This window comes from Arachis hypogaea, chromosome 16, assembly GCF_003086295.3.
Source record: "Arachis hypogaea cultivar Tifrunner chromosome 16, arahy.Tifrunner.gnm2.J5K5, whole genome shotgun sequence".
NCBI lineage: Eukaryota > Viridiplantae > Streptophyta > Magnoliopsida > Fabales > Fabaceae > Arachis > Arachis hypogaea.
The window spans coordinates 6,281,401-6,308,589 of NC_092051.1; the positions used below are offsets into that span (position 1 = coordinate 6,281,401).

The following is a 27,189-nucleotide window of genomic DNA, read 5'->3' on the forward strand; positions in this document are numbered from 1 at the left end:
AAAATTTAGAATAAAAGAATAATTTTGATAAAATTGATTGACAGTAGCTAAAATAAATTAATTATCTAATTAGACTCTATAATCCAAACTTTGTTAATTAGGTATTGTTACCTTTAGTTTAGTCTTTAATTAAGTAGGGCACTGGTATTGACGTTTGTTTATAAGGACAGGATATGAGCATAAAATTGTATTTGACAGATGATATATGAATAGAAACATTGTGTCAAAAACTTTTGAATTAGTGTATTTTGTGTTTATCTTGACAAAAAAGACATAAAAATACTAACAAATAGAGACACAATTTATTTTTTATTTTTCTTTTATTATTTTGTTAATTTTTTATTATTATATTTTTTTTCAAAAAGTTTTTGAAAAAAAAAATGAGAATAAATTTTATTTTCATATTTTATTTTAATTTATCACCAAACAAAATATAAAAACACTAATTTTTGTGGCTCAAGAATTTGGTTATGGGGTTTAGGGTGGTGTATTAGTTGGAAATAGGTGAACCTAGTGTATTTACGCATAGATGGAGGTGTCAGGTAGAAGGGCAACACACGGGGACGTGTTGCAACAAGTAGAGGCGTGTTGGACACGTGGTAGCATTCTGTCCAACATGGCAACATATTAGCCAACACGTGGGGATGTGTTTTAAAACACGTGGGGCGTGTTGAATAATTTCCACAATGCTGTAATACACTTCAAATATCAATATTCAACCAAAATACCATCTTTATTTCCATATTAAAAATAACTTCTAAATTTTTGTGTCTCTGTTCTTTATATATGTTCTCAATATCTTGTCTTATTCTATTCGATCTCATAACGAAACGCACCCGTAAGAAACGAAATGATGGAAGAATACCTTATCCAAGGTGATTGTATCGTATTGCAGTCCTATTATCGTTCCTTTTACTGCAAGCGTTTTGAGTTTTGACCCTGGCCATACGCAAGAAAAAGAAATTGACCTCCCACGAAAAGAAAGATAATTTCATTTTCCTATATATTATATATGTTGACTTGTAATCTTCGTCTACTCCTTAATTAATCCACAGATTAAATTTAAATAATTGGTGAAACATAATTTGAATTGCTAAAGAAGCCATGTGTGGATACGGCTATGCATAATCTATCACTGACATACACATAGCTTGTGTCCCAAACCACCTTCCTCCTTTGTAATTTTCTCGTGTCTCATTCAAAAGCTTCTATGTTTGTTCCTTTCCCAAGAAGGAATAAAAAGTGTATAGTGTAATTGATGGTCCTATAGGATTATCTTATTTTAATTTGTTTCTATTTTGACACGGTATTTGGTACATGCATATGATAGGCAATCAAAAATATATGCAGTTGTAGTGTGTTCCAAGTTAGACATAATGGAGGCCTAAAGTGCAAGCTATGTATCCCTAGCCAGTAGCCTGGTATAGTAATAATAGAAATCATGCAATGCTAGCACCCCAATTCATTCACTGACAACTCTTCAATTTATTTACTCAAAAAAAAAAAAATCTGTAGAGCAGCAAAATTCTTATATATAATTGTATTTGAGATGTTATTATTTGAGACTCGAATAAAGTGAGTCTATCTTACTGAAATTTTATTAAAATGCTGTTCAATAGATTGCATAATATAAATGACATTATTTTTGGGGGAAAAAAACTTGTTTTCACAAACTGTTTTGGAAATGACATTTAGTTGAAGAATACCAAAGTAAATAGATAAAGTTTAATTGTGAAGGTAGAAGAATTGAGTGAAATAAGGGTAAAGACAAAAAAAGACAGCTAAGAGGAAGAGTGCAGAACACAAGAAGCATGTGAAGATGGCTAACTTGACCACCTTCAAGCATGGAAGTGGAACCCAACACCCAGGTGGCTTAAACTGAATCCCCGTGCAGTCCACCTCTCTTTTCTTTGACCAATTACATCAACAATGGTTCAACCACAACAACATATACATGGTGTCACATGCATACAAAAATACTTAAGCCTTATAACGGGCTTCATGTTTGCGCATCTTACTATAACAGCAAATAATAATAGTACTTTTGTACACGTAAAACGTACAGTAGAGCTAGGTGGAGGTGTGAGGTGTCAGGTACGGAAGCCACGTAGGCTCGGACAACCGTTTGATACGATCCTGAATACGATTAAAATAAGAATAAACAAGTAAATTAGTGATATTACTGATTCCAATACTGGATTTGTATTGTAGCTAATACAAGTGAGTGAGAGGAGATATTCTTGTGTGAGATTGAAAAATAAAAAGGTGATTAACAACATTGTGGATTGAGAAAGGAGATATTCTTGCTTCTCCTCCAAGCCTACACATTCTCCGCCATATTTAAGACCTTCACACCCCAAAAACCGATCCTCTTCTTTCTCTTATTCACGGAATCCCCAACTTTTTCCAGCTCAAAAGAATTCATTACTCTATCTCTCTTCTCTCTATAAAACCCAACACCTTCACATTTTCACTATACACAATGGCGTCGCCCTTCATCTTCCTAATTTTCTTCTTCATATTCAGAGTGCATCATGCTATATTGGATCCCAATGATTTCTTGGCTCTTCAATCTATTCGTAAATCGCTTCACGATGTTCCTGGCTCTAACTTCTTTTCTTCTTGGGACTTCACCTCTGATCCATGCACATTCTCCGGCGTCTTCTGCCATGCCGACAGAGTCGTCGCTCTAAACCTTGGCGATCCCCGCGCCGGCTCCCCCGGCCTCACCGGAAAACTTGACCCCGCACTCTCCAAGCTCTCCGCTCTCGCCGAATTAACCGTCGTCCCCGGCCGAATCTACGGCCATCTCCCGCCCTCTCTCTCTGCACTTACCAATCTCCGATTCCTTGGCATTAGTCGTAATTTCATCTCCGGCGACATTCCGGCAGGTTTAGGCAACCTTCGCAGCCTGAGAACTCTCGATCTCAGCTACAACCAGCTCTCCGGAACAATCCCTCCGGCGATTGGAAACCTCCCGGAGCTCGTCAACGTCGTCCTCTGCCATAACCGTCTAACCGGTTCGGTTCCCAGATTCTCATCTCAAACGCTAACCCGGCTCGATCTGAAACATAACACTCTCTCCGGTTCGATCGAACCGGATTCCCTCCCTCCCTCACTCCACTACCTCTCCCTCTCATGGAACTGGTTCACTGGACCGGTAGACCGGTTACTAAGCAGGCTCAACCAGCTAAACTACCTCGACCTAAGCCTGAACCGGTTCACCGGTTCAATTCCAGCTCAACTCTTTACGTACCCCCTAACAAACCTCCAGCTCGAGAGGAACCAGTTCTCGGGTCCGGTCCAACCGGTCAACGACGTTTCGATCCAGACCGTTGATCTTAGCTATAACAGATTCTCCGGTGAGATATCGCCCATGCTGGCGAACGTGCAGTATCTTTACCTGAACAACAACGGGTTTTCCGGGCAGGTCCCTGCCAGCTTCGTTGATCGGTTGCTGGCGGCGAGTATAGAGATTCTTTATCTGCAGCATAATTACCTGACCGGAATAGCGATAAGTCCCACGGCGGAGATTCCGGTGAGCAGCTCGCTTTGCGTTCAGTATAACTGTATGGTGCCGCCGGTGCAGACGGGGTGTCCGGTGAGGTCCGGGACGCAGAAGATTCGGCCTGCTGAGGAGTGCAATCAATGGAGGGGATGATGATTTTTTGAGTAAAAAGAATCATATAATATAATAATAATATTAATATGATATAGAATTTATTATATGATATATATATTATTATCGTTCATAATACATTCAACTAATAGGGAATGTTGAAGCTTTTGAAATGAAAATTGATCGTATAGGCTCTCAGTTTTTGTTTAATCTCCTTTTTTTTTTTTTTCAAATTAGAATTTTTTATTCGTTATTGATGAGGATGAATAAAGTGAGCAGTGTGAAACTGTGAATAGTCGAGGTTCTATATTACAACAATGTTCTATATATTACTCATATTGTAATATGAATAAGAAAGGACCAAAATTTGATTATTGGCATTGTGTCACTGTTACGTGTTTTTTCCTGTGTGTGTGTCTCTATACTATAGTATGTGGAATTCACAAACTCGACTATGATTTGTGAGATTAGCAATGCAAATCATACTATTTGCTAATTAACTAATCTTCGTGTTAACTAAACTAAACTGTGAAAGAAAAGATAGGTGTTGACTTGTAAGTATATAAGAAACTGAGGTTTGTGTCTGTAACGAGTAGGCTTAAGCAGTTGAGAAGCACATGACCATAAACGGCAGTTCAACAACTACGCTCTAACTTGTCCCTCAAATGGCGGCTTTCCCCATTTTTGTCGTTTCTCATATCCGCTTCTTAATTAGTTGTTACCTCGTTAATCCCAGGGTAACATATTTCTTTTATTTTACACGTTTATAATCACTTCAATGCTCTTTACTCCATAGTTATGTTTGTTATTCTAACCCAAAATTATAGCAATGTAGTAAAACTTTATACTGATCATAAACAAAATTAAATTCTTTAATAGCATTATATATGTGGTTATATATTATATTACCGTTATATGGAATCACAGTATATGAAAGGCATGTTCATCCTTCCATGTCTTGTTTCTATCTTCTGTACTGAATGTAACTAATTTAGTCGACATTTTAATCATTTTGCACACATAATCGTTACGTTACATAATCCAATAATTTAACTTGGGTCCTTCCGGGAACATCTCTGCCTCTCTGGTCCATTGTCAACTGTACCACTGGAGGCCCCAAACTTCTTTGTCAACTACAACTAATAAAAATTATTTTATGCATTTTTCTTACTTCTTGATATACCAAATTTACTCACCTTTTTTTTATCATTATTAGATAGAGATTAGGGGTAGCAACATGCATATTGGAACTAGGAATTTGCAGACATGCTATTCTTTTTGCTTATTTTCTTTATTTTTCTTTTTTATTCTTTCACTAGTATACAAACATGCTATTTGATTGCTTCTTTTTTAAGCTTTGGGTTGTGGTAGGACGCAAACCCTTTGTAGAAGCTAGAACCATTTTGGCTTTATTCTTGGAACTTCCATAAATGTGCATACACAATAATTGGTGTGTACCATGGCATTCTGCTTTAAGGAAAAACACAAAAGCAACGACTAGATTCACTACAAAAGTAACGAGACAACAATTATTATAATTACACATAAAATTTATTACATGCACAGACAGCTTATCAAAGAATCAACCTCCATGTCATACCAGTGGCTATTTATGTACAAGATCTTGTGCTACTTACATGTTGCACCTTATTATGCTAACAAAATATCTTCTTCAACATAGATCTCTCAGATTATTTGATAGTTCATTTGATGGACATCATAGTTAATCTTCTTAGAAGTTTCTCCTGGATGATGAGATTTTTCGATACTCATGAAGCACCGCGTGAGTTTGGTTACAACCAATAAACATGGCGCGCGATGCATTTCGGAAGCACCTAAGAATTTCTCCTTCTGGAGGCCCTCCTTTTCGCGGAGAGGGGAGGTACTTCAGCACTGCCATCAAATCCCCATTTGACAACATCACCGTCCCAAGAAGAGCTAACAAGTGTAGTTTGGAATGGATGCCAACTACAATCTCTTACAGGTGATTTATGATGCTTTAGTGTTGCAACTTGAGCTCCGCTAACCTGAATATTACCACAGATTCAGTGTGTGATAACGGAGAATTCTGATTTGATGCATGTTAATTAATTGACATGACTGTGACATAATATGCAGTTACAGTTCATACTATTTGAACCCGCGAAAAATTGTAGTTACTTTAGGAATATACAAAGATAAAGCAGCAGTAACCGATATACATACCAAATCATATATGTAAACACATGCATTGTGTGATCCAGTATAGATGTACTTTTGGCCAGTGCTGCAAATGGGAAGGGGGAAATAGTTAACTGAAATATTCGAAGATGATGAGTTGGCTGATTTAGAAAACAGCACTTATTGTTGGCCAATACTTCCAGAGGAGAAAATGACAGCTTTTAAGGAAGAAGAATATCAAAAAATAACACAAGGAAAATGATCAATACAAAAGTAAGGTAAGCATAGTACTTACCTAAATGCTGGGGAGAAATAGCAGCGGATAAGAGTGCGCAAGACTGAATGGCCTCTATATGTAGCCACAGACTGATCACAAGGGTGCTTCAAATTTTTGGCTTGAGGTGGGTAATCCATCCACCTATAATCCCATTCATAACTCCTATAGCCAGGATTGCTAGAACAAATAAAAGTATTCTGTTAGAACATGATATTCTGTAGCCAACCATTTCATCAAATATTGAAATATACTTGCAGAGAGGTAAAGAAACTTCATACAACAAACATATTTATGAGTATTCTAGCATTTTTTTAAATTAAAAAAAAAGTGTTGGGGGGGGGGGGGGGATAAAAAGGAAATGTCTCTAGTATGTTTCACTTATACTACAAGAGAAATGTCATTATCTATATATAAAACACTGCATATCTTGTAACTTTTGGATCAAATGTATGCAATCAAGTATCAAAGTTAAGAAACATGAACCATTAGAAAGATATTGGAAGCTAAAATGAGCATACCACGTAACATTGGATGACATTTTGCGTATATCCCAAAGTTTGATGGTCTGATCTTTACCATTTGAAATGAAATAACGCCCATCCCCACGGCTATCGATAAATGTGATCCCCTCGAGGTGGCCCATGAGGACCCCTGCGGGCTTACCTCTAGAATTTAAGCAACGCCGATCCCATACCTACACAAATTTGCAAGTCAGAATGTGTCCTTGACAATAGAACAGGGAGAAAGGGCAAAATTGCTAAGGTTGCATTCCAATTTAAGTGCCAAATACAAGAGTTAAGAAACTATTCAGTAAAAACCAATGATGAGTATCGAGTAATAACAAAGACTTCACATGTAAAACAGCAGTTACCGAGATGCAGGAAAATGGGACATAAATCTTAACAGAATCCATGTTGCAGTTATTGTGCAGAACATACCTTGCAAAAAGTATCATCACTACCGGAGTAAATAAGATGGCTAGCTTCATCAGCAAAGCATACGGTGTTCACATCTGACTGAAGAAAAAAAATGTTAGATCCACTGATTAATATTCCAGGCCAACTAGAAGCCACATAAGTACATGACCCCTTTATTCTTCTTCTATCAAAGACCAGATTGTACAACTTTTAGTAAATTAATTTTGGAAAGTTCTCATTAAACTAGTAATCAGTATTTAATATTACAAAGCTTCTTATCAAAAGACCACATCTTGTGTATAACAAAGCATAGTAGTCATAGAATAGTGAGTTCAAACAAAGGCTAGGAAGAAAACAGTGTCTCTTGTGGGACAGGAAATTCTAGCAACATCCTTGAAAGATATTCATACACTTTTGACTTCTTTTAACAAATATATGAACAAAGACAAGCTTTCAAATAGAGCTTCACAAGCACTAATGTAAAAGGATGGCCAATATTATAGATGAGCCAACCACCATGCCATTCAACAACATATGTTATAAAACATCGTCCTTCATTTTATGCAAAATGAATTGTACCATACACAACAGACCGAGAGGACTAGATTTTGGGATCATAGAACCAGAAATCAGAATACAGGGGAAATGAGGGTAAATAAACATAATGTTGGTGCCATGAAACAATACCGTGTGAGCTAAAATTCGAAGTGAAAGCTTATTTGCTTCAAGATCATAAACATATATAGAATCACCACTGCTTCCTGCAACTAATTCTCTCCCATCTGTTGAGAATTTAACAGTGAATATCCCAACAGAGTAACCTCCATCATCACTTGAAGAAAGATCCAAACCATCATGGATTTCCTGCATATTTTCAGAAATGAATTACAAATAGAAAATAATGGCACTAAAACATAATATTTGCATAAAACATCCATTTTGAAAGATCCAATTTTCGAATAGCTAGTCCACAGTGATATTCTAGAGCTTTCAAGAAAATAGAAGATTTCATGGAATTAGGAGAACAATTTAAATTCAAATAGTGGCAATATTCATCATCAGTACCGTAACATTTGCTAGAGACTCTGTTTCAGAAGATCCAATATTTACAATGTGTACGATAGGTGACATGCTGGCATAAACCTGAAATCAAAGAGTACAGATGCCATAAGAAAAAGACCAACAGTAGTAACAATGTACAATAGCACCCCTGCCTCCGTGTAGCAGATGTTTTCGTCTTCGAAAGGGAAGGGAAAGTGCTAGAGGAAGGGAATTTGTCCCTAGTTTGAAGGGAAAGGATTTAGAGTAATGTTACTTAGATGAGACCAACTATTTTTGCATCCTCTTCCTCTTGGATGGTAATATTAACCAAAGAAAGCAAAGCCTCCCTTCTTTTACATTTGCAAGGAAGGGATAACTCCTCCACCACTTCACCGTTCATTTATTTCCTTATATTTTCTTCTGTCTCAAATCATGTTCCTTTCTTTTCCTTTTCCTCCATGATATCAAATAACCATAGAGGAAAGCAACAGATCAGAACGATTTAGATAAATTTTATCCATGCAATAAGATAGACAAAAGAAAATTGAAAACTCACAAGATAGCGTTGATCAGGAGAAAGAGATGTATCAGTTATTGTCCATCTCAAACTTTTGGCTAGAATATTCTTCTTAACTTTCCAACCTTCATCCACATTGTATATTCTTATGTGGCTTCCCTGCAAAGTAAATATCCCTGGTTTAATTAAAGTTGAAACAATGGCATCCTTATGTTTGTTTAAAGAGATCAACAAAGAACCATGCCTAATATGACCATAAAGCAAGCCTTCCTGTGTAGTTTCCACAACATAACAAGAACCAGAGCATAAACTAGGAAAATATCGGAGCATCGAAAGAGTTAAATAAGGTGTGAAGAAGAATTTAGTTTACCTGAAACCCAGCGACAAAGAGAGAACCATCGGCTGAAAACTGCGAGACATATGCTCGACTTGCCATCTGGTCAATAAGTGAGGGACCATTTACTGGCAAATATCTGCTTAAAAGATGACAACAGTCGGCCGACGAAAACCTTCCTCGCCCTGAATAATTGGATTCCCGACCTGCAAGCAACTTTACAGGTGAAACAGGCAACTCAGGCCTTCCGGGTCCAACTTGGCCTAGCAATTGATGAGGCGTCGACTTCAACTTTGTGAGCTGAGAAATCTCATTGTCTAAATAGTTCAAGGGTTTTTTGGTCGGTTGACTAGTACAATCTTCAAAAATGGCACTTCCATCGTCGGAGACGTCGGAATCAATCTCCAGTCTACTCATAGCATAACCCATCTCTTCAGTGTGAATCGCAGGGGATATAGCATACATAACTCACAGCAACTGACAATATTTTGCAATGCCCAAGCATCTTATCAACTACAAAATATTCATAACGTATCCTTGTATTTCAACCCTACAAAAAATATAATAAATTTGTGAAGCATTAAGTAGCATAATGGCAAAGTAGAAAGCTTTCAACAGTATGCAATCAAACAGATATTATATTTTAAGTGAATGCATTGCCAATAAAGCTAAACCCTTTGCTTGTCAAAAGAATCTACTTAGTAGTGTTGTTGTCTTTTGTGTTGATGATGTATGGAATATTTTAAAAAAAAAAATACCAGAATCTTCCTTTGACCTATATAAAGGTTATGCAAAATTTAGCAAGCATCAAATTCCTTGAATCTGAAGAATATGAATCATCATGTTTGTAATTTTTCTCTTCAGTGTTTAATACAAGAGGGTAACAGAACAACCCCACTTGATAAACCAAAAAACATTCCTCAGGTTCAGAGAAAAAGTCAGTATCAAACAAAATAAAAATTCAGACAAAACCAAGCAGGACGAAAAATTAAACGAACAATAATCAACAAGACGCATACCCTTCACCCAGCTAGTGATTCATCTTCAGATTAAATTATTAATCAGAACTAAAAGGAATCATACCCAATTATTCAAAACCCTCAATCGCCTTCTGAATCACCTCAAGATTAAAACTTTTCACAGCAAAACCCACTTCATTATGTGAAACGGTGAGTGAAGGATGAACCATTCATGATCAAATTAAACCAAAGACATGAACAAAGTAAAAGTGAGCTGAACAATTAAACCCAGTACAATCAGTGTTCAAAGAGTGGGTTGAAGTTTATAAGAATCAAAATACGAATGAAAAATGTAACAACTTTGATGCGTAATTGTGTGACACACACAGTTTACTAGCTTGATGTTCATGTCATACCTCTCGGCCCTGAAGGAAAAAAGAATCTTTCGAGCTTGTTTTTTCTTTTGTCTTGAGCAGAAGATTCTGCTGTGTTACATGGGGAACGAAAACAGTGAAATTGAACGGATTTTTCGACTTTTTTGGGATGAAGATATGCATAAAGTGAAGGACGGTGAAGGAGATTTGTCTGCACCAAGATATGTGCTCCCAAGTCCCAACCAACACATTTTAATCACTTTTTTCTTTCTTTTATGGTAAAGACGGATCAGTCTCTGACGGAGGCATTTAGACGGAAGGACTGATTTGTCCAAGTTTTGTGAAGGTCAGAGACTTAAAAAGTATTTTTCAATGGTTAGGGACAAAAATGTCTGCAGAACAAAAGGTCAGGGACCTATTTATCCGTTTCTCTTGTTATAATATACCAAATATTTTTTACATTCATCTAAAAATATAATTATTATTATTATAATTAATTTATATTTAAATTAATAAAATAAAAAATATGTATTTAGTTATTTAAAATTATAATACATTAAAATTAATTTTAAATATATATTTTATGTTTTAATACATATGTAATTAATTTTAGTAATCAATTTTAATGTATTAATAATATTTTTAATTAAAGATAGTGATGTGAACTGTGAAGACGATATTTTATTAGTCACAAAAAAAAAAAGACGATATTTTATTATAAAAGGGATGGGCTTAGTGAGATTAGAAAAATGCAATGATCTATGTATCTAATGTTAGAGAAGGCATTTGTATAGTTGACTTGTGCATTTAGTGCGGTTGTGCTTTGTGGTGGAGGTTGAAACAAGTTATATGTGGATGTGATGAATTGTGATCTCTAGTGAGTTGTGAACTGTGAGTAGTGAGTAACTGAGTATACAAATGTCTGGTTTTGGTAACAAAATTTAAGAAAAAGTGTTTGTGTTTCATAAATTAAAAAATTATATATTTGTGCTTATAATTTTGAAAAGTGAGAAGTATTTTGTAAAAGTTTATACTGATTGAAACTAAAAAATTTATATAATCCTATATATTAATAATATTTTGATTTATTATTAATTAAATTATCGATACCAATTTTATTTGCGATTAAAATAACAAAATTAAATAAAATAAAATGTAAGAAGTATTTTTTAAAAAATATATCTTATCCTAAATTTTAAAAATTATTTCACCAAACATAACCATTATTATTTATACTTATTGGTAGTCACTTCTAATTTACTCAACAAGGTATTTACAATTTTTAAATAACATCAATGAGAATTTTATAATTTTAACTTGTTTTAAACAGTATTTTGCTTGCGAGTACCATAATGCAAGGAAACACAACTTGAAATATAATATGTAAATTTCAACCAAAACAAAACAAAAGAATTAATTAATTTCTGTTTTTAACTTTTCAAATTTTATTTACCAATATATAACCCTTTTTTTTTTTGGTCAGAACTCAGAACCAATATAATGATATATCATAGGTGGAGTCTGGAGAGGTCAGTCAACCACCTAAGTACTATCTTCTTCTTTTTTTTTTGGTCAATCACCTAAGTACTATCTGTCTATGCATAAATTCTTTTTTTTTGGTAAACATACGGGCCTAAGCCCAATTCTCATTTTTTTTTACCTGCATAATGCTCTAAATTCAAATTTAAGCGTTCCAAAAAGAAATTATTTGAATGGACCTTTGCAAAAATGAATGTCTGCGGAACAGCCTAATAGGAAAGGAAAATAAAAGGGAAAGCCCAAGCCCATATTGACCAAAAAGAAGCCCCATGGATTCTATGACCTTATTGTTCGTGCCTGCGTCAGTGGGGAAGGAGGGGTTAGTGGGGATTTTTCTTGTTGAGTGTAAAACCCTAACAAAATCTCAATCACCAAAACGATGAAGCGAGTTTGGAGATTCACTTCAGACGCAGTAGCGCAAGCCGAACACTTCTGCTTCCACTCCCATGGAATCCCTAACCCTAAACCTAATATTCCGTCCTTTACTACCACCACTGCCGCATTCACATCGCCTGGCCTCACGCGCCGCCACTGCACCTCCGCTACCCCTCCTCCTCCTCACCCGCTCCAAGATATTACTCCCCTCTTCATCGAGAAACGCAGGCTTCCGTTCGGAGAGGATCTCATCAATAAAGCATCGGTTTTGAAGAACCAACTGGTTCTCGAAGCCTCGGATTCCAATCGGGTAATTGAGATCCTCGATGAGAACTCTGCATCACTGATTGAAAGTCATGTAGGTGGATCTGTGCTGCTCGAGCTCTTGAATCAGTTGGATTCGTGGCCTTCCTTGGCCCTTCAGGTATATTGCAAAGATTCCCAACTTGGATTGTGTTAACTTCGAATTAAAATGAGGAAAACAAAAATGCAATCCTATGCTTGAATTTTCTATAATTAATGTTTTTCATAAGCTAAAGCTATTTATTTTATGATTTTTCTTCTTGGAATCTTACCTAAACAGTTTTATAAAGTATGAAGGAGTAGTGTTTGTTAAAGGAATCAGAGCACTTGTTTGACCTGGAAGGTAATCCCTGTTTCTTATTAGATTGGGTTGTTAATGATTTAGGTGTTTGATTGGAGGAGGGAGAAGAAGAATTATGGTGTTGACTCCCCCATGAGTGTATATGAGTATTCTAAGGGCATAAAAGCTGCAGGTAGATGTAAAGATGTTCATCATGCCGTTGAGATCTTTCTAGATGCTGCAAAGAAGGGCATGAGAACGACCAGCACTTACAATGCATTGATGAGTGCTTTTATGTTCAATGGTCTTGCAAAGAATTGTCACGAGTTGTTCTGTGATATGAAGAAGCATGCAGCTTGTCCTCCTTCAATTGGCACATACAATATTCTCATATCTCTTTACTCTCGCTTGCTGTTGGTGGATCACATGGAAGAAACATACCAGGCAATAAAAGAGTCGGACCTCCAACCCAGTGAGAATACTTATAATTATTTGATTGCTGGATATATCTCGGCTTCGATGTGGCATGACATGGAGAGAGTTTTTCAAATGATGAACAGAGGCCCTGTCAAGCCTAACTTGAAAACCCACCTGCTAATGCTTCGAGGCTATGGACAATCAGGTAATCTGGAGAAGATGGAAGAGATGTATTCTCTAGTAAGGGATCATGTAAACAAAAAAGAAATTCCATTGATCAGGGCCATGATATGTGCGTATTGTAAAAGTTCAGATTCGGATAGAGTGAAGAAGGTAGAGGGATTGTTGAAGCTTATTCCACAAAAACATTACAGACCATGGTTGAACGCCTTGTTGATTAAGCTCTATTCCCAGGAGGACTGGTTAGAGGAAATGGAGATTGCAATTAATGAGGCTTTTGAGCGCAGAACCCGGATAGCCTCAGCAAGTATTATGAGATGCGTTACTGCAACTTATTATCGGTGTAATGCAATAGAAAGGCTAGAAACTTTTGTGAAACGTGCTGAATGTGCTGGGTGGAGAATCTGTCGGTCCTTGTATCATTGTAAGCTTGTCTTATATGGATCACATAATCGTATTGATGAGATGCGTTATGTCTTTGATGAAATGGAAGGTGTTAAAATTAATTGCACAAAAAAAACATTGTGGATAATGTACAAAGCTTACCTGAACCATGGTCAGAGATCCATGGTTCTGAAAATATTGGGACAAATGTTCAAGCATGGTTATGAAGTCCCCTTGCATGCATTTCCATCATAAATTATATTGTCATTCATATCACCTGTTTCACTTATTGTAAGCATGTTGGTTCAGCAGATTAATGCAAAATTTGTTCCTTACTCTTGCCCGAAGCTGAACTTGTCTAGAATTCTAACGAAGGAACTTGCAGTTAATTGCATATGTTCTATGTTGAGAATCATTCAAGTTTTATACCAGTGGTTGCACATGGCAGCATGCACTAATATTAGAAAAATAAAATTAGTGCAAATGACATCTTCAGCAGCTTGTCATTTAAATAATTTGTAGGTATGCATCTTTTCTTGAGGCTTCTTTTAAGATATTCTTGTTCTGGTGTATTACTTATTTTGCCGTCATGCCATTAATAATGTTAATCGATACATACTTGGGTTTTGATTATGAACATTTTACCACTCCTCTATTGTTAACAATAATAATTCTGAAGTTTTCTGATGGTGGTATTTGTTTGAGTGGTGCCTCTGGAACTGGTTCTGCACAAGGATACTTTGTTTTAGATGCATGATTTGAAGTTATGCTTTGTTATGCAAGTCTGGATAGTTTGACAATATAACCTTTATAAAATAAGTTAGGCTTCAACACTTGACTTTTTGCTAAAGAATATAACATAGCAGGATACTCCTTTTTAATCCAACCATTTAGGTAATATACAAAATGATTGCTTACATTTTCTGCTTTACTGACAGTAGTTATTGCAGATGGTGTTGTACATGTGCAGTCTTTGGGAGATGAAGGGTCCCCAACACATTGAGTGCTGCTGTGTTTGCAAAGTTTGAATAGCACTTTCTTGATACGTATACACAGAAGAGAGCAACTCTTGATCTTTATGCTGAGTCTATTTACCACTTATGAAACCATGTTGGAAGTTTGGAAGAGCAAGAAGTTGATATGGCAACAACATTTATTTATTTAATACATATTCATGAAATTGGAGCTTGCATTACCATGCACCAAACAATCAATTCTTTGAATGGCTATCCCCTTCAAAGCCATTTGTTTCGAAGCTAAAATTTGCAAATTTTTGTCAGCTAAATTTTGTTGTAGATGTCCTGAATTCATTGGCAGATTATGCTTGTAATAAATGGTTAGGGTGAAAAATTTTAATCCAGACGGTTGATAATATTATTCTTTTGTATACTCAGACATAATTGCATATACTTCTTTTTCACTCCTCGCAGTACTATATTTCTTAGTCTCCAATCATCTGGCCAGTCATACTTCTTCCTCCTCATATTAATCTTTCCTTCTGTTTTTTAATTATGAATAATTATTAAGACAATCATTATATTTTATTAAATATTTATACATTTGAAAAAAAAATTACATTTTACGAATCATATATTTTATCTCTCCGTGATTTTAGTATGTTTTTTGGTCTAATAAACAAGGGGCCTAGCCCACTCATTGATATGATTTTTATGAATTTGGATTCTTTAAATTTTAAATTTGTACTTTAGAGGGTAAAATATGATTTTCTAACTTTGAATGATTTTTTTTTTATATTTATTTTTGGTCTCACTTATAAAATAAATGGTGAGAGATGACACTTTACTCTCTAAAGTGAAATCCAAACTTTAGAGATTTGATTTTTATAATCTAAAACTTTATTTGTCTAATATTTATATGAACTGTGAAATGGATCTTTCTTGATGTAAATGGGGGAAGTGATACCCCAAGTACAATAGCTTAATTATCTTTTTTGGGGCTTGGCCCGGTTGCTTTACCGGAAAAAAAATACTTATATGAAATTTTACAAGTTCTAACTAATTAAATTGACAAATATCATGTCATAAAAAAAAAAAAAAAGATTGACAAATAACAAATGTCACTCTAGGTTAAAGAGGTTAGAAAAAAGTTAGGTTTGGTGGTTGGTTGTTTTTTCAACTGCGGTTAATGAAAACGATAAAAAAGGACGACTCTCAAAATAGTAAATCCTAACTGAATGAGAGTACATGAAATGGAGAGCGGAGAGAGTGGGGGAGAGCCTTTGAGGGTGGCACATAGCGAGGCAGCCGGCCATGCCGGCGGAAGCAATAGGGGGAGCGTGGAGGGGGCATGCATCAAGTGAAAAGGATGGGATTAAAGGAGACAGTAACAAGATTCAAGGTCAGCGAATATCGTTCAGAGATAAAGTTGCTGGTGCCTCATCAAGGAGAGATTTGGAGGTTGTTGATTCTCTTGATGGGGATAAGATGGCTACAGTAGTTGGTAAGCAATGCGATTCGGAGATACCAACTGTGACGTTCACTGAAGAAGCAAAGGAGATATTGGCAGAGCCCTACAAAGATGCCATCGTGATCAAAGTTCTTGGAAAACATTTTAGCTATACGGCGATCACGCACAGGCTTAAAGCCGTCTGGAGAACCAAAGGAGGATATGAGGTACTAGATATCGGTTTTGGCTATTTCTTAGTCAAATTTAATCTCTTGGAGGATAGAGAAAAAGTTCTCTTTGGAGGACCGTGGATGAGTACTGGTAGTTATGTTGCTGTTAAATCTTGGAGTTCTTCATTCAGACCTTGTGAAAACACTTTTGGGTCTACCATGGTTTGAATAAGAATCACAGGTTTAAACATTAACTATTATCAAGAGAGAGCCATGAAAATGATTACGTCAGTTATTGGCAAACCGATCCGCATCGACTTAGCCACCAAGTTTGCGGAGAGGGGAAAGTATGCAAGAGCATGTGTGCAAATTAACTTGAGACTTCCAGTCATAAAAAAAATTCTAGTTGATGGTGATATGTATGACATAAAATATGAGCACTTGAATTTAATTTGTGAAAAATGTAGCTGCTTTGGGCATGTAACAAGAGAATGTCTGAAAGAGAACAACAACGACATTGGGAAGGAAAGCACGGTGAAGGAGAAAAATTTGCCGTCATTGTTTTCGGTGGATAACAATGAGAAAACGGCAGAAGGTAGTCAAATCCCAGTAAAAAATCAAAATTCAACTTTTGAATTTGGAATTAATGCCAAATCAATTCCAATTATGGAGAAGTGTGAAGTAGCGGGTCTTGTGCATGATTATTTGCAAGAATCACGCATGGATAGGGATACTCGTGCAAAAGATGGTGAATGGGTTACAGTTAGTAGAAAAGGTAAGGAAAAAGTGGGTAAAAGCCCCAATGTGGTGCCAAAAAAAGCCAATGTAGCAATATGCTCCAATTTGGTGAGTAAGAAATTTTCTTTTGGGTCTAATAACATGCATGCTGGATCCTCATCAAATGCAAAAGTGAAGTGAAGTCCTTATCAAATGCAAAGGTAGGGCCTAAGGAAAAGAAGGATCATCCATCCACGCTTGGCTCTTTGGGAACAACTTAGGTGGTTTTCAAGGATCAGAATACTCCTTTCTTTAAAGCAGGGCACAAAAGGCAGCGTTCTATTTCACTTCAAAACTCACCTACTGAAGCATTGTCAATGGATTTTCGAGTACAAAAAGAGCTTGATAAAGCTAGTGCAACAACAAACTTGGAGAACCAACCTCAACAGAGGAATGATGGTTCTGCGGCGCAAGTCCGCGAGAAGACACTTGGAGACAGGGGTCTATCAACGTGAGGTAGAATGATTATACATTCCAATTATTTAATTTATTTTTATGGATTGCGACCATTTAAATATTATTAGTTGGAATGTAAGGGGGCCGTCAAATAAGATGTCTCGGGTGCACTGTAAGGAGTTGGTACGAAAATTTCAACCAACTTTTTTTATTTTGGTGGAAACTCATATTGGGTTTGAAACTATGAAATAATTTTGGGGGAGATTAGGCTATTATCCTGTAGGGATTGTAGATGCTGTTGGACACAAGGGAGGAATTTAGTTCCTCTCTACTAATTTAAAATTTTCTTGTAAAATTTTTTGGGCTATGAATCAATGTATAACTTTGGAAATTAATGGTGGTGGGCGAAGATGGATCTGCAGTGCGGTTTATCGCAGCCCTCAAACCACTAATAGAGTAGAATTATGGAGTCATCTGCTTGATATTGGGTTGTGCATTCAGGACCAGTGGGTGGTGGTTGAAGATTTTAATGATATTTTGAGTGTTCATGAGGTGAAGGGGGTAATTTCTATTCGAATCGCAGTAGTATCTTTGCAAGTACTTTAGATTCTTGTGGTCTTTTTGATCTGACAACTTCTGGAAGACGGTTTACTTGGTTCCGTAAAATTCAAGGAAACAAAGAAATTGCAAAGAGATTAGATAGAGCTTGCTGTACTACAGAATGGCGCCTTCTTTTTTTCAGAAGCTTTTGTTGAAGTTCTCAGCCGTTCCCACTCTGATCATTGTCCCCTGCTTATTCGATGTTAAGGAGTTCCTATCAAGAAAGGAAACCGGCCTTTTAGATTCCAAGCAGCATGGGCAATGCATCCTGATTACAAGGCTATTGTACAGAAATCTTGGGATAGTACAGACTTTGAAATCCATAGGAAGTTGTTGGGGTTCAAGAAGCTTCGTTGGAATTCAACTCTACGGTCTTCGGCAATATTTTTATTAAAAAGAGGAAATTGGAGGCTTATTTGAATTGTATTCAACGGAAGATGGAAGCTGACGATGATCCGATTTTGAAGCACAAAGAGAAAGAACTGAGAGCTGAGTATAATCTAGTTTTGGCCCAGGAAGAATTACTTTGATACCAGAAATCAAGAGATCAATAGGTTCGGTATGGTGATAGAAATACTAGCTTTTTCCATCTGCAAACCATCCTTAGAAGAAAATCTAACAAGGTTCATGGGTTGCTGGTTAGTGATGGGTCCTGGTCTGATGATCTGGAAGTTTTGCAAAGAGAGATTGTTCATTTCTTCAAAATATATTCTGCTCTACTGAGCCTGTTGAGATTAATTACACGGGAGAAATTCCTATGCCATCTCTTAGCCAAGATGCTTGTGATAATTTGTCTAAACCAGTAACAATGTTGGAGGTTAAAGAAGCTCTGGTTAATATGAGTTCGTTCAAAGCTCCTGGGCCGGATGGTTTTCAAGTTTTTTTCTTCAAAGAATATTGGGATGTGGTGGGTCATGAGGTGTGGCGTACTATTCAGAAAGCATTCTTAGGGGAGACGTTAATCCATTCTTTGTTGAAAACTTTGATTGTTCTTATCCCTAAGTGCGACTCTCCAACTAGATTGAAGGATTTTCGGCCTATAAGCCTTTGTAATGTAATTTATAAGCTAGTGACTAAAGTGCTGGTTAATAGATTACGACCATTTTTGGATGAGATTGTTAGAGGGAGGGTTTATTCATGGTAGAGGAGCGCCTGATAATATTATTGTGGCCCAAGAAGTTCTTCACTTTCTTAAGCGGACAAAGTCTAGAAAAGGAGTTATGCCTTTTAAGATTCATTTAGAAAAGGCTTATGATAGAGTTGATTAGAATTTTCTTGAGCACACTCTTGAAGCTTTTGGCTTTCTTTCTCTAATTATTTGGCTTGTAATGAATTGTGTTTAGGCCTCAAATCTTTCCATCCTTTGGAATGGGAATAGATTGGACAGCTTCCAACCTCGTAGAGGGCTCAGGCAAGGAGATCCAATTTCTCCTTATTTATTTGTTTTGTGCATGGCGTGCTTCATTTCCAAACAAGTTGACGAGGGTATTTGGGATGGTGTGGCTGTTTCTAGAGGGGGACCTAGAGTTTCTCACTTGATGTTTGCAGATGACCTCCTCCTTTTTGTAAAGCGAAGAAAAATCAAGTTCAGAATGTTGTGCACACCTTGGGGTTGTTTTGCAAAGCTTCAGTGACCTAGGCAAATACTTGGGGGTGAACCTTAATCATCCTCGAGCTGCTAGGTCTATTTTTTGGACTCTTTAGAGAAGATCAAGAATAGGCTGGCTAGTTGGAAAGGTCGGCTCCTTAATAGAGCAGGCAGGCTTTGCTTAATTAAATCTGTTGCTTCTTCTCTTCCTATTTATCAGATGCAAGTGACTCTTTTTACTACTTCGATTTGTCAAAATGTTGATTCTATACTTAGACAATTCTTGTGGAAGGAAAAGGTGGGGGAGCGTTGCTTAAATTATGTCAAGTGGAGCAAAATTGTCACTCCAAGAAAATATGGAGGCTTGGAAATTAGAGATACCCAATGTGTAAATTTTGCTTTATTAGGAAAGCTTTTTGGCAATTACTACATAATAAAGATAAGCTTTAGGTAACAATTATGTTGGCAAAATATTTATCTGAGAGTTCTTACTTTTCACCCAATTTTTCTAATAATGTTTCAAGCACTTGGCGAGCAATTTATAAAACAATAGAAAAGCTTCGTGATGAGTTTGATTGGTGTACAGGTAGGATGTCTCAATCCTTTTGGTATCATGCTTGACTATGTGGAACGCTAGCTCCTTTGGTTCCTTTTGTGCACATCTCTAATTTTCACTTGAAGCTAGAAGATATCTGGCACCATGGACATTAGCGGTGAGATATTCTTTGCACAATGATTCCGGAAGAAGTTAAACTTGATTTGATGCTCTTTGATCATATCAAGCAGACAGGAGATAAAACAGGTTGGTTTTGGACAAACTCAAATACTCTCACCTACTCGACTAAAAGCGGGTATGAATGGCTATTGAAGAAGAAATTTGGCTGGAATGATAATGAAAATTGGCTTTGGCTTTAGCGCTTGAGAATACCGGAGAAGATAAAGTGTCTACTCTGGCTTTGTCTCAACAACGGAGTTCCCACAGCTAGTTACCGGTTTCAAAGAGGTCTTGCTGCTTCTAATTTTTGTCAGAGATGTTATCTTGCTCTAGAGGATATTAACCACTGCTTTAGGACTTGTCAAAAAGCTCGTCAGATTTGGATTAGCTTAAATTTGGGAGTGACCGCTGAGGACTCTAGTTTGAATTTTATGTATTGGATTCGTTCTAACCTCAACAAAAATGAATTTCTCTTTGCAGCGGCCTTTTGGTGGATTTGGAGGGATAGGAACAATGACATCTTCCATTAAGATGATCCATGGAGTAAGGAGAAAATTGTTCACTTAGTTAAACATGCTGCTTGAGATTTCTCTAAGGTTGTTACCAACCAAAAACATATTATTCCTTCCTATTTGCAATATAACTAGGAACCACCTCCAATGAATGTCTGTAAAGTGAACTGCGATGCAAATGTTTTTGAAAATGAGCAATTAGCTGATTTTGGATGTATTATTAGAGACAGCATGGAAATTTGGATGAAATGTTGTTCTGCCAGTATATCTCTTTCTAGTGTTCTCTGTTGTAAGCTTCATGATATTTGGAGAGGTCTTGTTATGACTTGGGATTGTGAGTGCAAAGAGGTCATTTGTAAAATTGATAATCTTGATGCGTTTCTTCTTGTTTCGCGAAGCACCACCAGCATGATTATGAATGTCTCTGATCTGCTTGACAAAATCAAAGAGATGTTTCAGCGCAATTGGACAGTTATTTTAGTGCTCATTTAGCGGCAAACAGAACGGCTGATTTAATGGCTAAAACTGCTGTTTTAAACAAATAGGTGTACCTAGAGTGGTTACTATTCCCTAATAATTTAGACATTGTTATTAGAGAATAGTGCTACTCTTTATCTTAGGTCATTTTTTTTTTGTGTTATGTTCAGTCACAAAAAAAAATTCCTAACTGAATTTTATTACTAGTATATTTTTTAAAACTTTTTTAGTTTAATGAATACAAAGCAAATATATAAGGATATATGTTAGTTAAATTCATAGAGTATCCCTTCGTTACTATTGGATGTTTGCCTTCTTAACTTTATGGAAGCTTATTCACAAATCACAACACCTTTTTCTTATAGTACTTATTCTGATAAATATTGAGAATATTTTTCAAAATATATATATATATATATTATATTTTGTGAATTTTTTTATATATTTATACTATATACTTCTTTGATTTTGTATATGAGTCTGAACTAGCGTGGCAAGCGGGAAAGCTCGCCCTGTTAAAAGTTCATCTTTTGGCGGACTAGTTCGCCCCGCTCCGTCTCGTCTAATGGAGCGGTCCTAAAATTCCCACCCTGTCTTGTCTAACTATAGATTGGTGGGCTGACGGACTAAGCCTGTCAAATTTTTTTTTTTACTATTATTTATTGAATAATATATATAATTTCACAATAATTTTAATAAATTTTTAATTTATAAATGCATAAAAAAATTATAATTTTATATTTATAAACATTAAAGTCTTTGTAATTATAAATATCTAATAAATATAATTATAAACCAAGTTTTTATCCAAAACATAATTATAAATTATCTCCAAATCAAAATAAACATAATCCAAAACACTCAATTTTCATCTTCATTCTCTTATAAATTGGGTTGGGAGAAGTTGGATTTTGACAAAAAATTACAAAAACACCCTCTTACCAAAAGAACACTAAATCCGGCAAAAAAATCCATCCTACCAAAACCCATTATTTAAGCGGTGTAAGTTAGGCAGACTTTTACTATTTGTCTGTTTTAAATTTTTAGTCCGACCTATTTTTTTTTTGCGGATTACACGGACCGACCAACGAATTTAAATCCATTTGTCACCCTAGTCTTAACCTTCTTTATTTGGATAAATTTAAGCAGGATTCTATAGATTTTTTGTTTCGACAAGGATTACTATTATGAATTTATTAGAACACGCAAATGATCTAGTGCTCCCAAGTCCCAAAAGACAAAGAGAAAATGTTTCTTCTTTTTCTGGGAATTTCCTTGTTCAACAGCTTTTGGCAATTGGCATGCGTGGTTGGTCTAATTTCCTTTTTCTTTCTTTATGAAAAGCCCTTTTTTAATGGGACAACAATCCCCTGTGTATATGGAATTGGAACTATGTAGTGTGTACCTTTTGGGCATCACCGTCAGATTGAGATACCAATTTTGGAAGCTTGTTTGCTAGATACACCCAATAACATATGTAGGCCCCATTCTCAATTACTAGTACTTGTTAGATACTTAATTTTAAAAAAAAAAAATTCTCTTAGATTGCATTTAGAAAGAAAACTCAAATTGAGAAATTGGAATTTAGATCCTCTAAAGTTTGAATTTCATTTTAAAAAGTAAAGTGTGATTTCTCACCATTGATTTTATAGGTAGGACCAAAAATAAATATAAAAGAAAAATTATTTAAAGGTAGAAGATCACACTTTACTTTTTAAAGTGAAATTCAAATTTTAGAGAATCTAAATCCGAGAAATTGAGACTATGAAATAAAAACTAAAAGATAAAAATTAAATTAAATTTATGTATTGTATTTGATGTAAAATATGCTGAGTGAATTATGTTTTAGTATAATGTTTAGTTTAAAAAATATAAATATTGAATGATAGATTTAGAATTTAAAAAATTAAATAAAAATATTTTTTAAAAAATGTTATTAATGTTTTTGTTTTTATTCTTACAAAATTTCAGTTTAACATATCTCTACTTTTTAGAAGTATTAAAGAAACTAAAATTTTAATTTCAATCCTAACCACTAAATATAATACTAAATATCAGTCTCTCAAAACAAACGCAGTCTTAAATCACGCTAATCCTAGCTAATTGTCATTAATCTTGTCTTTTGTGGTAGTTGATATTTTATTTTTGTTCCCCTATTTTAAATGTAAATCTTTTGTTCTTCTTTCTTCTTATTACTAGTATTACTATTAATGCTTTGTGGGATATTTTGTGTTCTTTAAATTATAGAAACAAATTTAAGTGTACCTAAAACACTGGTATTCTAATTGTTTTAACCGTTGATTTTAATTAATATATATTATATATTTTTTTATAATTCAAATCAACAGTTAAAACAACTGAAACACTGGTATTTCAGGTACACTATAAAAACTCTTCCTAAATTATATATAAAATCAACCATGGTATAGTATAGTATAATAGTTAAGAATTGCATCTTTCATTTTTTATTTTTATTTTTTTTAAGGTTGTTAAAGCATCTAAATTTTGAAAAGACAAAGCTCTCTATTCATGGTTCATGGAAGTAGCCATGTTTGGATCTTCCCATGTTTTTCTGAGGACATTCTTTTATAGTCCTTTCCCTCGTCTTTGTCAATAAAATTCCTCAATATCTCTTAGCCACCTTTTGTATTTTCTCACGTTCCATCTGTTGGTATATTTAAAAAATAAAAAATAAAAATAAAGATATTTATTAGGTATTGCATTTTGTTGTCTCCTTCTATTATTGTTGTTATTATTTTCTTTTTCTTTCTATTTTTTGATGAGTAAATGTATTTAGATATGAATATACCAAAAAAAAAAAAAGTCTAGAATTTAACTTACATAATGAGTTAACGGCACTAATTATGAGATGCCACTAGTATAACTTATCCCCTAATATGGTTTTATTATGAAAATAAACCCAACAAGATAATGAAATCATTTTTTTGAGAATTAAAATATCATCTTTTTAAGTCTATTTTATCAAAAGTTAAAGATGAAAAAGGCAATGCCTTCTTTTCAGAGGTTTATTATATTTATATGTTTAAAATGTTGTTTTAACTAATAAAAAAGAAGTAAATAATTAATAAATTCAAAATTTTAAGAAGTACTTTTTTGTAATATCAAATAATAAGTAAGAGGATTATTAGGAGCTTGGTAAGGACCTAGGAGAATTCAAAATTATTCATGTGAGATTTCCAAGGTCGTAGTCATTAGGGAGATAATATATAGGTTTAAGAAGGTAAAAAGACAGTTCTACCCCTATGTGTAGGATTCCATTTTACTAATATTTACTATTATTAATTGCAACTAGCTATGACATTTCAATTTTCACCTTAGAATTGTTGACCATTGACCCATGGAGCAAGTAGGTCCACGTCTCACATATTGGACATACATAAAATAAAATAAAATAAAACTATTGTTTAAACTTTAGAGTAAATATTCTTATCGGTTCTTAATCATTTATTCGATGGACTTTTCACCCCCTAAAAAATCTAAATACTCAAATCGGTTTATATATACTTTGATATATCTACGTTCCAGTTTCTATCTATTTTGAGTAAATGTTCTTTTCGGTCTCTAACTAAGGACTGAAATATACATATATCAAAGTATATAAAAATCGATTTGGGTGTTTAAATTTTTTAGGGGTAAAAAGTCCATCAAACAAATGATTAAAAATTGAAAAGGACATTTACTCTAAATTTTAAAAGCCTCAAACATGGAGCTGTAGAATTCAATTTCTCTTGTGAGAAATGAGAAACAGCGTACTCTTTTTCTCTTTTTTGAGTTGAGAATTGAATGTGAATGGGATAGAGGACAAATGATTTTGATTACAAATAAACTATATTATAATTAGGCACTAATGAAAATATAATGACACACCTGAATTGGGAAATCATCATAATGTTTAATTATTTGTGAACATTAATCCCGCAAGCAATGAATATATAGTACCCTGTTGTGTTGTGTTAAAAAGTAATAAGGTGCCGACCAAACAAATTAAGTATTTTTTGTCTTTAATCTCTCCAATGAAGTAAAAAAATAAACATGTTTTTTGAGAATGACTTCTTCCCATGGTTTGTCTCATTAGGGAATATTGTCAAGACTTACACAGCTACTTAATGACGACAATTAGCAATAAGACACAAAGTAAAACAAGATTATTCTGAACACGAAAAAAGAAATTTCACAGCAGTAAACAATTTTTCTTTTTTTAAAGGAAAAAAAAAGAGTCAACAAAAGACAGGGTTCCATGTCCTTGTCCAAGCTTAGCTGTTTCTACCACTTGGTGAGTAGCATTAAACACTTTAATTAAAGCAAACCCAAAAGGGTTTTTAATCTTCTCTTTTCTTTTCTTACAAAAATTGATATTTGTATAGCTATTTTGATTTTCTATACTTTTCCAAAAAAAAATAAAAATAAGTACTTTATAATTCGAACAAATAATTGATAGTTGTAGTGTAATATTTTGTAAACTTTTAATACCCAAATAAAAACCTGTCATATGTGAAAACTTTTATTTGTATAAATATGAGTTTGATTTTGATTCACTTTTAATGTAAATTAGTTTTATTTGTACATCTAATTATTGTTATAATTATTTTTTAATTGACTATGTAAACGACCATCCAAAAAAATAGATATGATTAAAAATTATATAAAATATTCTATACAGCCAATATATTAAAATTAAACTTTATAAATAAGATAATATATTATTTTGTAAACAATTTGAGTTAATCAAATAATTAGTTCACTCATCTATTTAAATAATACCATAAATTTAAATATTATTTTGTATATATAAAAATTTATTGATCAACATAAAGTTTTTAAATAAAACAAACTTGTGGTAGTTTAGTTCTTCAGTAGTTGAGTTAAAAAAATACTTTTAGAAATATAATATATATATATATATATATATTCCGGTAACAACTAAGGTGAAGTTGATATCTGAAAGCCGTTAGATAAAAATTTAGTCAAATCAATCAAATTATCTAACAGCTCTCAAATATCAACTTCACGTGAAGTCGACTTCACCTGAGTTTCCACCGTATATTCCTGTTACATTTATGTGAAACTTAATAATTTATGATTGAGTATAGGTGATTGAGGCTAGGTCAAGTGTGAAATAAATAAAGATGAGTTTATTAAATTGGAGTAAATGGGTCGTGGGTTTTCCAAAAGTGGTCCCTGTGAATAAGTCCAAAAATCCCAACCACTAGTGTAGGAAAATGGGTTCCCCCCATGAAAGCAGTGCCAAATTCTCATTTTTGTTGTTTTCCTACTCTCCAAACACACCCTAATAAGGAGAGGACAAGAATTTATCAGATTGATGTTGAAAGATGGCGAAATCCATGAATCAATCAAGCTCCTGCCCAATCCAATCATTCCATGCGTGAAACCTTTTTCGTGGGTCTCAACTCTCAACTCATGCCCTTTGCCTTATTGCTATAACCAAGATCATCATCATCTTCAATTCTAATTAACTTACTAAACATATTATTAGTCAACAAATAAAACTTATTACATGTTCGTTCACTTATATTTATGTGATTAAGAATTCTTTATTAACCACTAACTTGTATGCTATAATGTTGCTTATGATAGATTATGATTCGGATGCTACTTTAGATTTTTGGTGATTAATTATTAAAAAAGGTAAATGACCCTTTCGGGCAGACAGAAGGGCAAATTTCTCTTTATTTCTTTTTTACTTTTTTTTTTTTTCTGGTCAAATTGACACAACCCACCCAGAAGTTGTTTTACACTAGACTTTATCATTAGCCCCTTTGTTTTAAATCTTTTGTCTTTTGTCTTTTGTCGCAATAGCTAAGCCAATATCCCTAAATAACTGCACAGAGCA

General features: G+C 34.5%; 3 protein-coding genes across 6 annotated transcripts; 2 read left to right on the forward strand and 1 right to left on the reverse strand.

The window, feature by feature from the left end:
• Positions 1 to 2,223: 2,223 nt before the first annotated feature.
• Positions 2,224 to 3,993, forward strand: LOC112758731 (uncharacterized). Its single transcript, XM_025807462.3, has one exon. It carries the CDS (start codon positions 2,483 to 2,485, stop codon positions 3,659 to 3,661), a length of 1,179 nt encoding a protein of 392 aa, XP_025663247.1. The 5' UTR covers positions 2,224 to 2,482; the 3' UTR covers positions 3,662 to 3,993.
• A 1,133-nt stretch (positions 3,994 to 5,126) lies between these two features.
• On the reverse strand, positions 5,127 to 10,961 carry LOC112754809 (LEC14B protein). 2 transcript variants are annotated; one of them, XM_025802585.3, is made up of 10 exons: positions 10,241 to 10,961; positions 8,902 to 9,415; positions 8,571 to 8,690; positions 8,039 to 8,116; positions 7,661 to 7,837; positions 6,995 to 7,072; positions 6,575 to 6,750; positions 6,075 to 6,233; positions 5,825 to 5,885; positions 5,127 to 5,646 (listed from the first exon to the last, which is right to left on the reverse strand). In XM_025802585.3, the coding sequence occupies exons 2-10, from the start codon at positions 9,328 to 9,330 to the stop codon at positions 5,455 to 5,457; spliced, it is 1,470 nt and encodes a 489-aa protein (XP_025658370.1). In that variant the 5' UTR covers positions 9,331 to 9,415; positions 10,241 to 10,961; the 3' UTR covers positions 5,127 to 5,454. The 2 variants fall into 2 exon arrangements, with proteins under 2 accessions (XP_025658370.1, XP_025658371.1); XM_025802586.3 differs by having other exon boundaries at positions 9,949 to 10,445.
• A 1,067-nt stretch (positions 10,962 to 12,028) lies between these two features.
• Positions 12,029 to 15,096, forward strand: LOC112754811 (pentatricopeptide repeat-containing protein At2g30780). Of its 3 annotated transcripts, XM_072219221.1 has the most exons (4): positions 12,030 to 12,536; positions 12,801 to 13,716; positions 13,989 to 14,198; positions 14,627 to 15,096. In XM_072219221.1, exons 1-3 carry the CDS (start codon positions 12,117 to 12,119, stop codon positions 13,991 to 13,993), a joined length of 1,341 nt encoding a protein of 446 aa, XP_072075322.1. In that variant the 5' UTR covers positions 12,030 to 12,116; the 3' UTR covers positions 13,994 to 14,198; positions 14,627 to 15,096. The 3 variants fall into 3 exon arrangements, with proteins under 3 accessions (XP_025658377.1, XP_072075322.1, XP_072075321.1); XM_025802592.1 differs by lacking the exon at positions 13,989 to 14,198 and having other exon boundaries at positions 12,029 to 12,536; XM_072219220.1 differs by having other exon boundaries at positions 12,801 to 14,198.
• Positions 15,097 to 27,189: the final 12,093 nt, after the last annotated feature.

What these genes read in the sequence shown, in the direction of transcription:
- LOC112758731 (XM_025807462.3), top strand. Translation starts at nt 2,483, where the DNA reads ATGGCGTCGCCCTTCATCTTCCTAATTTTCTTCTTCATATTCAGAGTG.
- LOC112754809 (XM_025802585.3), bottom strand. Translation starts at nt 9,330, where the DNA reads ATGTATGCTATATCCCCTGCGATTCACACTGAAGAGATGGGTTATGCT. An exon ending in CTCCTGATCAACGCTATCTT is followed by an intron (nt 8,117 to 8,570) that starts GTGAGTTTTCAA and finishes CTTTGATTTCAG; the next exon opens with GTTTATGCCAGCATGTCACC. An exon ending in GTGTTTACATATATGATTTG is followed by an intron (nt 5,647 to 5,824) that starts GTATGTATATCG and finishes GGTAATATTCAG; the next exon opens with GTTAGCGGAGCTCAAGTTGC.
- LOC112754811 (XM_072219220.1), top strand. Translation starts at nt 12,117, where the DNA reads ATGAAGCGAGTTTGGAGATTCACTTCAGACGCAGTAGCGCAAGCCGAA. An exon ending in GGCCTTCCTTGGCCCTTCAG is followed by an intron (nt 12,537 to 12,800) that starts GTATATTGCAAA and finishes TTAATGATTTAG; the next exon opens with GTGTTTGATTGGAGGAGGGA.